Source organism: Ascaphus truei, chromosome 8 (assembly GCF_040206685.1).
Source record: "Ascaphus truei isolate aAscTru1 chromosome 8, aAscTru1.hap1, whole genome shotgun sequence".
Classification (NCBI taxonomy): Eukaryota; Metazoa; Chordata; class Amphibia; order Anura; family Ascaphidae; genus Ascaphus; species Ascaphus truei.
Genome location: NC_134490.1, coordinates 82,531,620 through 82,546,367, shown reverse-complemented (window position 1 = coordinate 82,546,367; position 14,748 = coordinate 82,531,620). Strand labels below are relative to the sequence as shown.

At 43.8% G+C, this 14,748-nt stretch overlaps 1 protein-coding gene across 4 annotated transcripts in view; it reads right to left on the bottom strand.

Annotated features, from left to right (window-relative positions):
* Positions 1-14,482, bottom strand: part of HECTD2 (HECT domain E3 ubiquitin protein ligase 2) — a 120,044-nt gene extending 105,562 nt beyond the window's left edge. Inside the window, exon 1 of one of the 4 annotated variants that reach the window (XM_075612860.1) lies at positions 14,391-14,482. Coding sequence is in view for 3 of the 4 variants with exons in the window: in XM_075612861.1 (XP_075468976.1) it covers positions 12,665-12,775 (111 nt within the window). In the remaining variant the exon portion in view is untranslated. Of the gene's footprint in view, positions 1-12,664; positions 13,239-14,390 lie in introns of those variants that run through there. The other 3 variants (XM_075612861.1, XM_075612858.1, XM_075612859.1) reach the window with 3 other exon arrangements.
* Positions 14,483-14,748: the final 266 nt, after the last annotated feature.

Here is a 14,748-nt window from a genome sequence, read left to right as displayed (position 1 = left end):
CATTCAAGCCCCCAGGAGTGTATATCCACCGAGACTCTTTTCTCAGTAGAGCGGTATCTAAATCACCCTTGCGTATCCCCAATTTTACAAGGTCGATCCCCTGGAAAGATAAATTAGAGACATCTCCCCCATGGGCGGAATTGACATGTCTGGCAACGGGCACATCCTTTTTGGTGTTGACTGTGCTTATATGTTCCAGAATCCTTCGTCTAAATTCAGGCGAAGTTTTCCCAACATATTTAGTTCCGCATTTGCATGTTACCAAATAAACAACTCTCTCTGTTTTACAGTTAATGAAGTTACGCATACTGTATTGTTTATTGCTGTGTGATCCATGAAACTGTTTTGAGGGGTGTATGTATTTGCATGCTTTACACGCACCACATCTGTAGGTCCCTGTTACCCTATTGCTATCTAGCCATGTTGTATTATTGTGGCTTTGATAATGACTATGTACCATATAGTCCGTAAGATTGCGTGGGCGTTTGTATGTAATGGACGCCTGAGGGTTTAGTACCTTTTTGAGGTCAATATCCTCAAGAAGGATGTGCCAGTGTTTGTTCAACGAGTCTCTAATCTCTCGCCATTGTTTAGTGTTAACAAAAAATACTAAACTAGCGCTAGACCAAATGTATAAATGTGCAGTGCATAAATGCGTGTGCTTAAGCTGCCTGGTGATTCTACTAAGGGTGCAATCTCAAATGAACCCTAAAACAATATAGTGATACAAATGTGGAATTTCAATACCTGGCGCATACAAATAATATGATTACAATACAATATAAAATAAAGGATATATATTCCAATGGAGTGAAGTCCTTATCAATGTCTATTAGTAGAATGGACTCGACTCTGTCCTCAAGTTGGGTTGAATAAAGTCTCTCTTATGCAGCAAGTAGTAGTCCTATGATATGAGACAAAAAACAGAGACACCACATTGTGCAGTATTGACTTTACAGCAATGAAGTCCTCCCTTTATATGACTCTAAGTGAAATGCCAACTTACTAGATTTAGAGTGGGTCGCATGCAGTTGAGAGAATCTGTATCTGTGTTTCTTCTGGTCCAGACGTTCACAGGTTAACACGAACCCCACGTGGTATTCCTGCCTCTCCTGGATCCTGGAAGAAACTCCGTCTCTGGAAAGTGTTTTCTTCTTCTGTACTGGTCTCCTGTATATATCTCCAGCAAGGGGTATATAAAAGACAAAGGATTGCGCAATAGTCTAAATAGTTTTAATGACGCATCCCAACTAGGTGCAGAAATATACTCACAATATCCGTGAGTTTAAAAACAATTCAAACGCCCAACCTGGCTGTCCCACAGCAAACCCCAGTCTCTGTCAGCTCCTGCCTCTGATCGCGTGTGTCTCGCGCTATCCAGGCTTGGGCGTGCTGACGTCACTATTCAGTGAACTGACCGGAGAGTGGATGAGAGTCCTGATTGACGTCCGTTTAGGCTCCTCCCTACGCGTTTCGTGATGGGGAACGTCACTTCGTCAGGGGATTGTGGAGCCTACAACAATCCCTTGTACTTAAATAGCTCGTTCTTAACTCTTTGTGGGTCGGAACTTACTAAACAATTAACTGCACCACAGATGCATTCACTGCTGAGTTGATTAATTGCAGTGGGGTTGAAAACCTCCGTGGTAAAATGAATTGTTGACAAATAACAAATACAGTTACAACATTAATCATATACATTCTGATGAAAATTAAAAAATAAATTGTTATAAAGGAGGAACAGATGTGTAAAATCATAAAATCTTAAAATCTAAATTCTTAATAATGATTTACAAGCAGCTCCAGTGAGGAGTGTAACCAATGTTTAAGTTGTCCTTGCGACCTCTACAACACGAAATGGAGTCTGGGGGCCCTCATAGGAAAGAAGCTAGATCGAAATCTATGTTTAGACCTTTGGGGGAGAGCGTCTTTAAAGTGTAGATCCAGAAGCTCTCTTGCTGAGATACCTTCTGTAATCTATCTCCCCCTCTGATTCCCACTTTTGGGCTGTCTATCCCTATGCATATTAGACCCTCAGGTGACATGTTGTGGTGTATCTTAAAATGGTTTGAAACACTATGTGTCTCCAAACCTTTTTTAATGTTGTACACATGTTCCGCAAACCTTCTCTTAAGAGGTCTTCCCGTCCTCCCCACATATTGTAGCCCACAAGGGCATTCTAAGAGATACACACAAAAGTTTGTTTTGCAAGTGATTAAAGTTTGGATGACATAACTTTTCCCAGTAATTTTAGATGTGAATCCTTTACATTTATGTCCAAAACTACAGCCTATACAATTTTTACAGGGATAGTAACCCTTAAGGTCTCCCAACCACATAGTAGGACCCGATCCCAAGTTCTTTATTGGGCAGCTTGGAGCTAATTGTGATTTTAAATTCTGGGATTTTTTGTATACAATTTGTGGTTTACTTGGTAGAATAGAGTTAAGGACGGGATCTCTCTGTAAAATCCCCCAGTGTTTATTTAACACCTTGGCAATGTCATGAGACATCCCATTATACTGTGTGATAAATGGGATGAACACTTGATCGGTATTCACTGGATTCTTTTTCTTGGGTCTAATTAGGGTAGTTCTATCTGTGTCATTAGCGTTTTTTATCGCATTTTGCACCAGTACCTTATTGTATTTTCTGTCCCTAAATTTTTCACCCATGTCCTTAATCTGCTCTTCATATACACCTCTTGTTGTGAACAGTTTTTCCTTATTCTTAAAGCTTGCCCCCTCGGAATATTTCGGATCCATTTTGAGTGGTGATGGCTAGACGCCAATACATAAGAGTTAGCGTTTACTTCTTTAAAAAATGTTTTAGTATGTACTAGAGGCCTTCAAGATTCATCTAAATAATAATGATTATAATATCAAATTCACTTTTAACAACAGCACCCAGTCTATAGATTTCCTGGATCTCACTTTATACACAGTCAACAACATAGTACATACTAAAACATTTTTTAAAGAAGTAAACGCTAACTCTTATGTATTGGCGTCTAGCCATCACCACTCAAAATGGATCCGAAATATTCCGAGGGGGCAAGCTTTAAGAATAAGGAAAAACTGTTCACAACAAGAGGTATATGAAGAGCAGATTAAGGACATGGGTGAAAAATTTAGGGACAGAAAATACAATAAGGTACTGGTGCAAAATGCGATAAAAAACGCTAATGACACAGATAGAACTACCCTAATTAGACCCAAGAAAAAGAATCCAGTGAATATCGATCAAGTGTTCATCCCATTTATCACACAGTATAATGGGATGTCTCATGACATTGCCAAGGTGTTAAATAAACACTGGGAGATTTTACAGAGAGATCCCGTCCTTAACTCTATTCTACCAAGTAAACCACAAATTGTATACAAAAAATCCCAGAATTTAAAATCACAATTAGCTCCAAGCTGCCCAAAAAAGAACTTGGGATCGGGTCCTACTATGTGGTTGGGAGACCTTAAGGGTTACTATCCCTGTAAAAATTGTATAGGCTGTAGTTTTGGACATAAATGTAAAGGATTCACATCTAAAGTTACTGGGAAAAGTTATGTCATCCAAACTTTAATCACTTGCAAAACAAACTTTTGTGTGTATCTCTTAGAATGCCCTTGTGGGCTACAATATGTGGGGAGGACGGGAAGACCTCTTAAGAGAAGGTTTGCGGAACATGTGTACAACATTAAAAAAGGTTTGGAGACACATAGTGTTTCAAACCATTTTAAGATACACCACAACATGTCACCTGAGGGTCTAATATGCATAGGGATAGACAGCCCAAAAGTGGGAATCAGAGGGGGAGATAGATTACAGAAGGTATCTCAGCAAGAGAGCTTCTGGATCTACACTTTAAAGACGCTCTCCCCCAAAGGTCTAAACATAGATTTCGATCTAGCTTCTTTCCTATGAGGGCCCCCAGACTCCATTTCGTGTTGTAGAGGTCGCAAGGACAACTTAAACATTGGTTACACTCCTCACTGGAGCTGCTTGTAAATCATTATTAAGAATTTAGATTTTAAGATTTTAAGATTTTACACATCTGTTCCTCCTTTATAACAATTTATTTTTTAATTTTCATCAGAATGTATATGATTAATGTTGTAACTGTATTTGTTATTTGTCAACAATTCATTTTACCATGGAGGTTTTCAACCCCACTGCAATTAATCAACTCAGCAGTGAATGCATCTGTGGTGCAGTTAATTGTTTAGTAAGTTCCGACCCACAAAGAGTTAAGAACGAGCTATTTAAGTACAAGGGATTGTTGTAGGCTCCACAATCCCCTGACAAAGTGACGTTCCCCGTCACGAAACGCATAGGGAGGAGCCTTAACGGACGTCAATCAGGACTCTCATCCACTCTCCGGTCAGTTCACTGAATAGTGACGTCAGCACGCCCAAGCCTGGATAGCGCGAGACACACGCGATCAGAGGCAGGAGCTGACAGAGACTGGGGTTTGCTGTGGGACAGCCAGGTCGGGCGTTTGAATTGTTTTTAAACTCACGGATATTGTGAGTATATTTCTGCACCTAGTTGGGATGCGTCATTAAAGCTATTTAGACCACTGCGCAATCCTTTGTCTTTTATATACCCCTTGCTGGAGATATATACAGGAGACCAGTACAGAAGAAGAAAACACTTTCCAGAGACGGAGTTTCTTCCAGGATCCAGGAGAGGCAGGAATACCACGTGGGGTTCGTGTTAACCTGTGAACGTCTGGACCAGAAGAAACACAGATACAGATTCTCTCAACTGCATGCGACCCACTCTAAATCTAGTAAGTGGGCATTTCACTTAGAGTCATATAAAGGGAGGATTTCATTGCTGTAAAGTCAATACTGCGCAATGTGGTGTCTCTGTTTTTTGTCTCATATCATAGGACTACTACTTGCTGCATAAGAGAGACTTTATTCAACCCAACTTGAGGACAGAGTCGAGTCCATTCTACTAATAGACATTGATAAGGACTTCACTCCATTGGAATATATATCCTTTATTTTATATTGTATTGTAATCATATTATTTGTATGCGCCAGGTATTGAAATTCCACATTTGTATCACTATCTCTCCATTGTTTGTTGTAGGTGCCAATCACCCCAATTGGTTGGGTGCCCTCATGTTCTGATTTTTTGGCATACAGCAGTGTTCCTCTATCTGTGCGTTTTGCCCGTTTATAGGCTTTGTTAACACAGGATTGACTGTACCCCCTATTCAGGAACTTATTTTTCATCTTCACCGACTGGATCTCAAAATCTTCAGGCATTGAGCAATTCCTTCTGACCCGTAGAAATTGACCTGTTGGTATTCCTTGTATCACGGGTCGGGGGTGGTGGCTTGATGCCAACAGAAGGTTATTTGTTGCAGTGGCCTGTGTGTATACCCGGGCATAGACTTACAGCAAGCATTCCACACTCCGCTGGGACAAACATGCGCTGCCTTTTCAGGTTTTAATTAGGGTGTTTCTCTTGATATCATAATAAAATGTATTTATTTTGAGCTCTATCCTGAGTGAGTGCATCTTATGGGATTCTTTTCCTTGTTTCTCACTGTTCAAGTCCTGCCATAACCATCGATACATTGCAAACCTACGCAAAATTCACCTTCATGTTTCTTTCCTTATACTATGGGTATAATGTCAATACATTAAAAGACTCGAATAAAAAAAACTTGCCACTGAATTATAAATAAGTGCAAGGGACTAAATAAAATGCATTAGCCTCTTTAATTTCTAATGCCTGTGGGGAAAAATCAATTGCTTAAGACTACTGCATACAGCATGTCCTACTGTAGCTGAACAATAACTGAATGTCCCTTTTATTAATAGGACATTTTTGGGAACATGTATTGAAGGGAAAACCACCCTGTGCAGAAGCACCTATGGTTAAGTGCAAGCACAGTAAGCGTGGCACAAAAGCAGTTTGTTGAACATACAACAACCCAAAAAGACTAAGCACTGAGGAATTAGAAGACTAAATAATGCTTTTAATCAGCAGGATTACACATTAATGAGATGGGGAAAGCACCACTTCTATGTCACTGGCGCAAACAAACATTCCGCAATCTTGGCTAATGTACCATATCATCGGTGGAACACCTGTGTGCTTTGTATCTTGATGTTCAATTGTAGTGGGGAACTGTGAACTGTATATGATGCCATGATTATTTTTTTTTCTTGAATATTTATTGATTTAGACTAAAACAAGAGCACGGTTAGGAGCACTCACGGTACTGCAGTCCTGCCACGGGTTCACATAAGATCAAGAAACCAGGAGGAAGACTTGAATATAGCAAACAAAGGAATATCCAGGTACTCCAGTGGTCTTGGTGAAGAAAAAAAGATGTTTATTGGAACAGAATCAATATTTGTCCAACTGTGGACCTTTGTCCCAGCAAAACAGCTTCAGAGTCCATCGATAACCGATCGTAAAAAACTGTTCTCGCGAATTTCACGTCGGGCAGTTATCTACGGTGGTCCAAAAGATTCTCAATCCATGATGGAAGGCCAGTGTTTGTGGATAATCCGTGACAGGATGTTCTTAAAATGAATGTTCTACCCTTAGCAGGAGATACTTAAGGAGTTTTATACTAATACTACTATATTAATAGATAGTTCTATTCCCATAACGCTGTAGTATTGGGAGTGGAAAGCCCTGTCGTATTGAACAGAGTGGGGAGCAGACATCTCACGAAAAGTTTAGAAAGTTTAAAAACCGAGATTTTCCTCTCATTTTTTAATAACCATGTACAGTATTTTTAACCATGTAATATAATGATGTCCCTAATTACTATTACCATTCAATTGTACAGCAACATCAACAGTTGAGAACTCTTGTTCTGGATCGTCAAGCAGATAAGTTGTTACATTCAGATAATTTGCCTATCTGACATGCCATTCATCAAAAAGTAGATCAATGTAAAGCTCTAAAAAATAAATAAAAAGCCATTGCTTTAATAAAGTTACCTTGAATCCAGTAAGTAAATGGTGGAGGGGGAATGTTGGCGCTCCAGCTGTGACATCCTGACACACAGAAAGATTGTCTCACTCTTTCACTCACACACCCAGTCACAGTCACACACAGTCAGTGTACATTGAGAGCAGGGTCGGCTGGGGCAATGGTACCGCAGACGCCGAGCGAACAAACTGCCTTAAGGCAGTGTTCGCGGCCTTTCAGCGTGCGTGCGGAAGCGGGAGCGCGTTGCGCAAGAAATCAGTTCAAACTGATTTTTTGGCGTGACAGACCAGTCACGTGAGCGGTTCTCTAATGAGGGCGAACCAGCTCCGTGACGTCACTGGCACGCCCCTAGACACACCCATGGATGGTGCGCATACCATGGGCGTACGCCTCCACACGGGCGAAGGCACCAAGGCCCCAGCCTTAGACCGCGGCCAGGCTGAGAGCGAGCGCTCTCTCGCTCGAGCGCCGTGACGTCAGGTGCATGACAAGCAGGAGCGATTAGTGTCCTGATTAAAAATTGTAGTTGCACGCGCATGGGGGGGCGTGTCGGGGGGTGCGGTCGTGACATGGAGCTGGTTCTCCCTAATTGGGCGAACCGCTCACGTGACGCGCCAGCATCAATTGTATTTGTCTCTCCAAGCAGCTGAGCGCACACAGGCACGTGCGCACCCTGGACAGTCTCATTGCAACCATGTGTTTGATCACGTCGCATGAGCGCTCAGCTTCCCCCTGGACGAAGCCTTAGCCTGTTAATTACCGCCGCGGCCAGTCCCAGACAGGTCAGGCATCACTGCACACAGGGGAAATGGAGGCGTGCAGGATTTTTCCATTCCCGGTACAACCGGTTGTAAAACGCAAAGCTTGTCACATTCATTGATTCACTTATAGAAACATGAAGATAAGACCTGTGAGGTTTCGAAAGCTCTGTGCACTATAATGTAATCTAGTAAAAACTCACGTCAATCCAGTAAAAGGTTTCACAGAATTTTACAGGCTCAAAATCAATATGCTGTAAAGCCATCTTCCTCTTGCTCTGGAATATTTAAGTACCCATTATTTGAAAAGTAGAATCGGACGGCATGTAAGAACCCCATTGCCCACGTATTCTGCCCATTTTCCTAAGCTCCTGAAAGAAGGTAGACTCCCTTTGAGACCTGGCTCTTTTCCATACCTACAGTAGATTTCCCTTTTGTATTCAGCCTACAGAATGACAGGAGAAAGGAGCAGAAATAACGGGTCGCCAGCAGAACCTGCAGACTGGGAGTCATGGAGCTGGAACAAATTCTGGGGTGTGAGGTTCACCGGATTACTGGTAACTGGAAGTGGGGGCCTCTAACTGCCAATCACTAATGTTCCTGAGCTGGCGATTGACAGGCTCTAACTGCCAATCACTAACGTTCCCAAGCTGGCGATTGACAGGCTCTAACTGCCAATCACTAACGTTCCCAAGCTGGCGATTGACAGGCTCTAACTGCCAATCACTAACGTTCCCAAGCTGGCAATTGACAGGCTCTAACTGTCAATCACTGAGTGGGAGAAAGTTGAGCCCCAGAATTCATTGTGGCACTGCAGGCAGTAGCAGTGTGGGCCTGATTAATTACTAGTCACCAACAGATTTGGGAAAGTTGTATCCCGGAAATAACTGCAGCATTGTACACAGTAGCAGCGAGGACATATTTTTTTTTTATTTTTTTAATCCGGTCATATAAGGCTTTTTCCATCAGTTTCACACAATTTTATTTCACTAGTTTTATCCTACTGTAGCAAAGGAAAGTGAAAAGGCCTGCTCAGTAATGTGACGAGTTTGGAAAGAGTTGTTCTTCAGACTAGAATGAGACAGGAAGCTCACAAAACAATTTTTTTCCCATTTTCCTTTGAACCATTTCCCCAACAGTCTAAAAAAATATATTTTAAAAATTGCTCTCTGGATAGAGTGAGAAGTATTGTTTCATTAAAAAATAAAATACAAAAAAAAAATTACTGCATGTTGTGTGGTTCCTGGGGGGGGGGGGGGGGGGGGGTGGAGAATAAATAAAAAAATTTTTTTTTAATTATTTATATATATATAATATATATATATATATATATATATATATATATATATATATATATATATATATATATATATATATATATATATATATATATTACACATACCTTTGTCTTTAACAGTTTGTTTCTCAGTTCAGTTGTTGCACATTTGTAAATAAAAGTGATGAGCTAATACTAATCATGTTAAAGAACTGACACTAGCAAAATTCCCACACTGCTTTCCATAGTAACACGCCATAACGTTTGTCTTCTGTGTAGTACACAGAAACAGTAGCTTTACCTTCCGTGTTCCTTTTTTACAAACATGGATTTGTTTACCGAGAAGCAAAATCAGGGTACCTAATTTTCATCAGTACTTTGCATAGCCTCTACTTATGTTTCTGCCACAGGGTAGGTGTACTTTTCACCACGAAATGTATTTTGAAGTGTGGCCATTCATGGCCCTCAGCCAGCACATTCACCTCTGAGTATGCGCAAAGCCTCATCTCCAACAGAAGATCACCGATTTTTACATACAAGTGTTGCACTACAATAAAAAAAATGATCACAGTGGAATATAAGACTTTGAGATGTATCTATTAATTCATAAAAGGTTGTAGAATTTGAAAAGAGAACAAAAAGCATCAGAAGCAATCTTTAAAGAACTGGCCAATCGTTTTTATTAAAACTGTTTTAAAATTTCAGATCAATGTGTCTAAAATCATGTACAAGACTTCAACTTTCTCGCTCTGATTTGGTGAATCAGTAAGGACTTTTCACTGTTAGCAACCGGTATTTTTAGGTTAAACTGTAAATGAATTAACTATTTTATGAAACAGATAGAAATGCCACCTAAATTGCAAAACGTTTTTCAACACATTTTGCTTTGGTACCGATTACTGCTAGAATAAACTGCCGTTTTCGAATGGAAAGACGTTTCATAAGCAGCCTACGACAATTGACCAGTCATAGAATTGGCATACAAAATTGCATGACAGGCCTGCCAAGTTTTACTAATTAAAAGTCAATCTTACTTAGTGAAGGAGGCCTCAGTTATTGACAGCATCAGTCTCCCAAAGTACTCCCACACTACGGCTGCGCTTACAGTGCCGGCGACAATAACGTCGCAGCAAAACAAATGCATTGCCGCCGTCGCGTTGCAACGGAGCGACGGATTGGTCGCGATCGCTGGAACTCATCTCTATCTGATTTTCCAGCGAGCATTGCGTCGCCGGCACTATAAGCATAGCATAAGTTACATAGTAGATGAGGTTGAAAAAAAAGACATATATCCATCAAGTTTAACTTATGTAAAAATTTATTTCGATACTTATCCTATATCCGTACTGACAGTATTTTGATCTAGAGGAGGGCAAATAAAAAAACCAGTGTCGTATCATCCAATGATATCTCATAAGGGGAATAATACTTTCCTTCCTGACTCCAAAGAATGGCAATCAGATTTCTCCCTGGATCAACATCCTTCCCATGTTTACTTATTTGGTATATCTCTGTATACCTTTCCTTTCTAAAAAGATGTACAGCCTTTTTTTGAAGATATCTATTGTATCTGCCATCACAGCTAAGAGATTTAATTTGTATATTTTTTCTCCAGAACCTGCAAATCTCAGTCATGGATCCAGGGTATGTATGTATGTATGTATGTATGTATGTATGTATGTATGTATGTATGTATGTATGTATGTATTATATAGCGCCATTAATATACATAGCGCTTCACAGCAGTAATACACCTGACAATCATATAAATAACAAATAATACAAATAACACATAATAGTAAGAAGTGCTTCAGCCATAAAAGTAAAAGTTTAGGAAAAGGAGTCCCTGCCCCGAAGAGCTCACAATCTAATTAGTAGGTAGGAAAAACATACAGAGAGTAGAAGGGCGTTCTATATTTAACAGCCATGATTTCACCGTAATCAATCATACAGCTAAGGTACAGTAAATTAGCCCACCCACAACTTTTGAATGGTCTTTATTTCTAATTGGTTTCTACAGCTATTCTCTCAATAATGATGTACCAATAAACTAAAACACAATTATACCATATAAAAGAAAAAAAATCTCAACATATGTAAAGACAAGTTCTCCAGCTAAAACCTGACATCAAAATACAGACGGTCCTCCGTTATCTGACGCAATCCATTCTGCAAAATGCCCGCGGATAGCGAAAAACGTTGGAATGCGAACCCCATGTTAATCTCCAGCAGCAAGCGTCGGATAATGCGTTCCACGGAATGTTTAATAAAAGATACATTGACTGATTTGACAAAAGTTACATGAAAAAAAAAATTTGAGAATTTTCAGGGTTTAAAAATAATTTAAAATGTACAGTAGTTCAAGATGTAATTATAGTGGATTTAGTGCTGACTGAATACACACACGCACATTCAATCATTGTAATTTTGCACTTCGTAGATGAAGATGTAAAAATTTTAATATACTGGCTTTAAAAAATGTCAAAAGACAAATATAAAAAACGTAGACGTACTATTCCTTCTTTAATAGCAAAGGGAAACAAACCTATAGCGTGCTCCGCTGACAGAATATTCATACTGAAACCAAACTGACTTTTGATGCTGGCAAAAGGTGTGATGTCAAGGTAAATCGTTCATAGATGCAACAGGAGCATGCTGAGATTACACATTATTGATCCATACAGAACATCTTTCACAAGCTGCATTGATAGCATGGTTTTATTTCATCTCACAAAAAAAGATTCATTTCTAAGGGGAGGGAGGGGGGCAACACATATGGTAACTAAACCCCAGATAATAACCCAGCAGAGATGAGAAGAGGATCAGAAAAACATCCACTGACCCAAATAGCATCGGCAGCAAGTCACAGTCTAACGATGCTTTTGATTTGATCCTTTTCAATCACTGCCATCTCATATCAGTGCGCTAGGTTCCCACGGCTTTGACGTGTCTCAAAATAGTATATTTTGTTATAATTAAATTCAGGTTTTTTTTAAATAATTCATAAATAGGACTCTGTTAAACATGATTATTGTGTGCATTAACAGGACTGGTGCTTCCTTCAGTTGGTCCATGATAATGAAAAGTTGCTAGTTGCATAAAACTTGCTGCATGTATGGAAGCCTGTGTGGCTCTATCACTGGGCTCAGAAAACTCATATATACCTGTACACACGGAACAGCTTTATTACAGCACAATGCCATGTTTAACAAGCAATGTTACTATATTCTTTGAGAGATCAGTCTGTGTAAGGGTGGGGGGGGGGGGGGGGTTCGGGGTCTGACCCCAAAAACATTGCATGTCATTATATTGTAATGCTAATTCTGTAACAGGCAGCGGGTCACTGACCCGGGCTCACACAGCGCAGCCCCGCAGCGGGTCACTGACCCGGGCTCAGACATTTAGATAACGAAGCCCCCGCGGTGTCCCCCGGTGTTTGCGCGCGCGCTGCAGCACGGGAGGGATATAATAGCGCCGGGGGTAGTAGCCCGGTGTTTCCTATGTGAGGGTGAGCAGCGCTGTCAGTGCAATGCAGGCAGATAATAATTACCCCCAGAGGCTGCAGGCAGATAATAATTACCCCCAGAGGCTGCAGACAGAAAATAATTACCCCCAGAGGCTGCAGACAGATAATAATTACCCCCAGAGGCTGCAGACAGATAATTACCCCAGAGGCTGCACTGGCCGCAGACAGGATGGGCGGCAGCGTGTCTCTCTCCCTCTCCTGGGACTCCGCGTCCATGTGGCAGGCGGCGGCGAGTGCGCTGTGCAGAGACATGCTGCGCTGCTGTATCTCCCCCGCCCCGGACACAGAGCGGGCAGAGGGGCCCGCGCCGCCAGTCCTCCCCCTGCTGCTCTTCACCCTCCGAGAGAGACGTGTCTGTGCGCCCTGACAGGAGCCCCGGCAGCACCGGCCAACCCGCCGCGCTGCATGTCACCGCAGAAGCGCCCAGCAGGTGCGGAGCAGCGCCGGGATGTGAGCCGCCAACCTAAAGCGACCGGTGCGAGTCACTGCCCGCCTCCTCCTCCTCCTCTTAGCGCAATTAGTTGCCCGCCCGCGGCCATGGCAGGGGCTGCGCTGCACCCACCGCCGTGCGCGCCATGTTGTGTATAGTGTTCCTAGAGACCGGCTTGGAGTAGTAACGTCAACGCCGTTTGCGTAGAGAACGCGTCACCCAATGAGCGTAGTGAGCGCTGGCGGCGCAGACGGAGCTGGTGAATGGGAGAATGAGAGCAGAGCGGCGGCGGCTGCGTCACTGCAGGAAGCCCCGCCCCCTCCCCACAGCAGCGGCTCCCAAGCAAGTGCTGAGCACACCCGGGTATCCCGGGCCAGAGCCAGCACGCCCGGGTATCCCGGGCCAGAGCCAGCACACCCTCACCCTTCTCCATCACACACCCGGGTATCCCGGGCCAGAGCCAGCACGCCCTCACCCTTCTCCATCACACACCCGGGTATCCCGGGCCAGAGCCAGCACACCCGGGTATCCCGGGCCAGAGCCAGCACACCCGGGTATCCCGGGCCAGAGCCAGCACACCCGGGTATCCCTGGCCAGAGCCAGCACGCCCGGGTATCCCGGGCCAGAGCCAGCACGCCCTCACCCTTGTCCATCGCACACCCGGGTATCCCGGGCCAGAGCCAGCACGCCCTCACCCTTCTCCATCACACGCCCGGGTATCCCGGGCCAGAGCCAGCACGCCCTCACCCTTCTCCATCGCATGCCCGGGTATCCCGGGTCAGAGCCAGCACGCCCTCACCCTTCTCCATCGCACACCCGGGTATCCCGGGCCAGAGCCAGCACGCCCTCACCCTTCTCCATCACACACCCGGGTCAGAGCCAGCACGCCCTCACCCTTCTCCATCACACCCTAACCCTTCTCCATCACACACCCGGGTATCCCGGGCCAGAGCCAGCACGCCCTCACCCTTCTCCATCACACACCCGGGTCAGAGCCAGCACGCCCTCACCCTTCTCCATCACACGCCCGGGTATCCCGGGTCAGAGCCAGCACGCACTCACCCTTCTCCATCACACACCCGGGTATCCCGGGCCAGAGCCAGCACGCCCTCACCCTTCTCCATCACACCCTCACCCTTCTCCATCACACGCCCGGGTATCCCGGGTCAGAGCCAGCACGCCCTCACCCTTCTCCATCGCACACCCGGGTATCCCGGGTCAGAGCCAGCACGCACTCACCCTTCTCCATCACACACCCGGGTATCCCGGGCCAGAGCCAGCACGCCCTCACCCTTCTCCATCACACCCTCACCCTTCTCCATCACACACCCGAGTATCCCGGGCCAGAGCCAGCACGCCCTCACCCTTCTCCATCACACCCTCACCCTTCTCCATCACACACCCGAGTATCCCGGGCCAGAGCCAGCACGCCCTCACCCTTCTCCATCGCACACCGAGTCCGTATCCGCCTCCAAGGGAAAAGAACCCGGCTCTTGTGCGCGGTTAATCCCCACCCTGGCTGTGTGTCTCATATAAGGAGGGGGTGATACTGGCACAGACAAGCAGTGACAGGGTCTCAGCCTGTGCCCAGATCCTGATCCTCCACGGGCTGTATAATAACCCACTCTACCCCCGCAGTGCTGGGAGACAGCAAGTCATGCTGTGAATAATACATGATATTTATAGGCCTGTGTGTGCTGGAGATACACACTGGAGTTGTTATTGTAAACACTTAATACCAAAACATGATATATAAAATAAAAAAAAGTGTTCCCCATCAGGATCTGGTTACAAA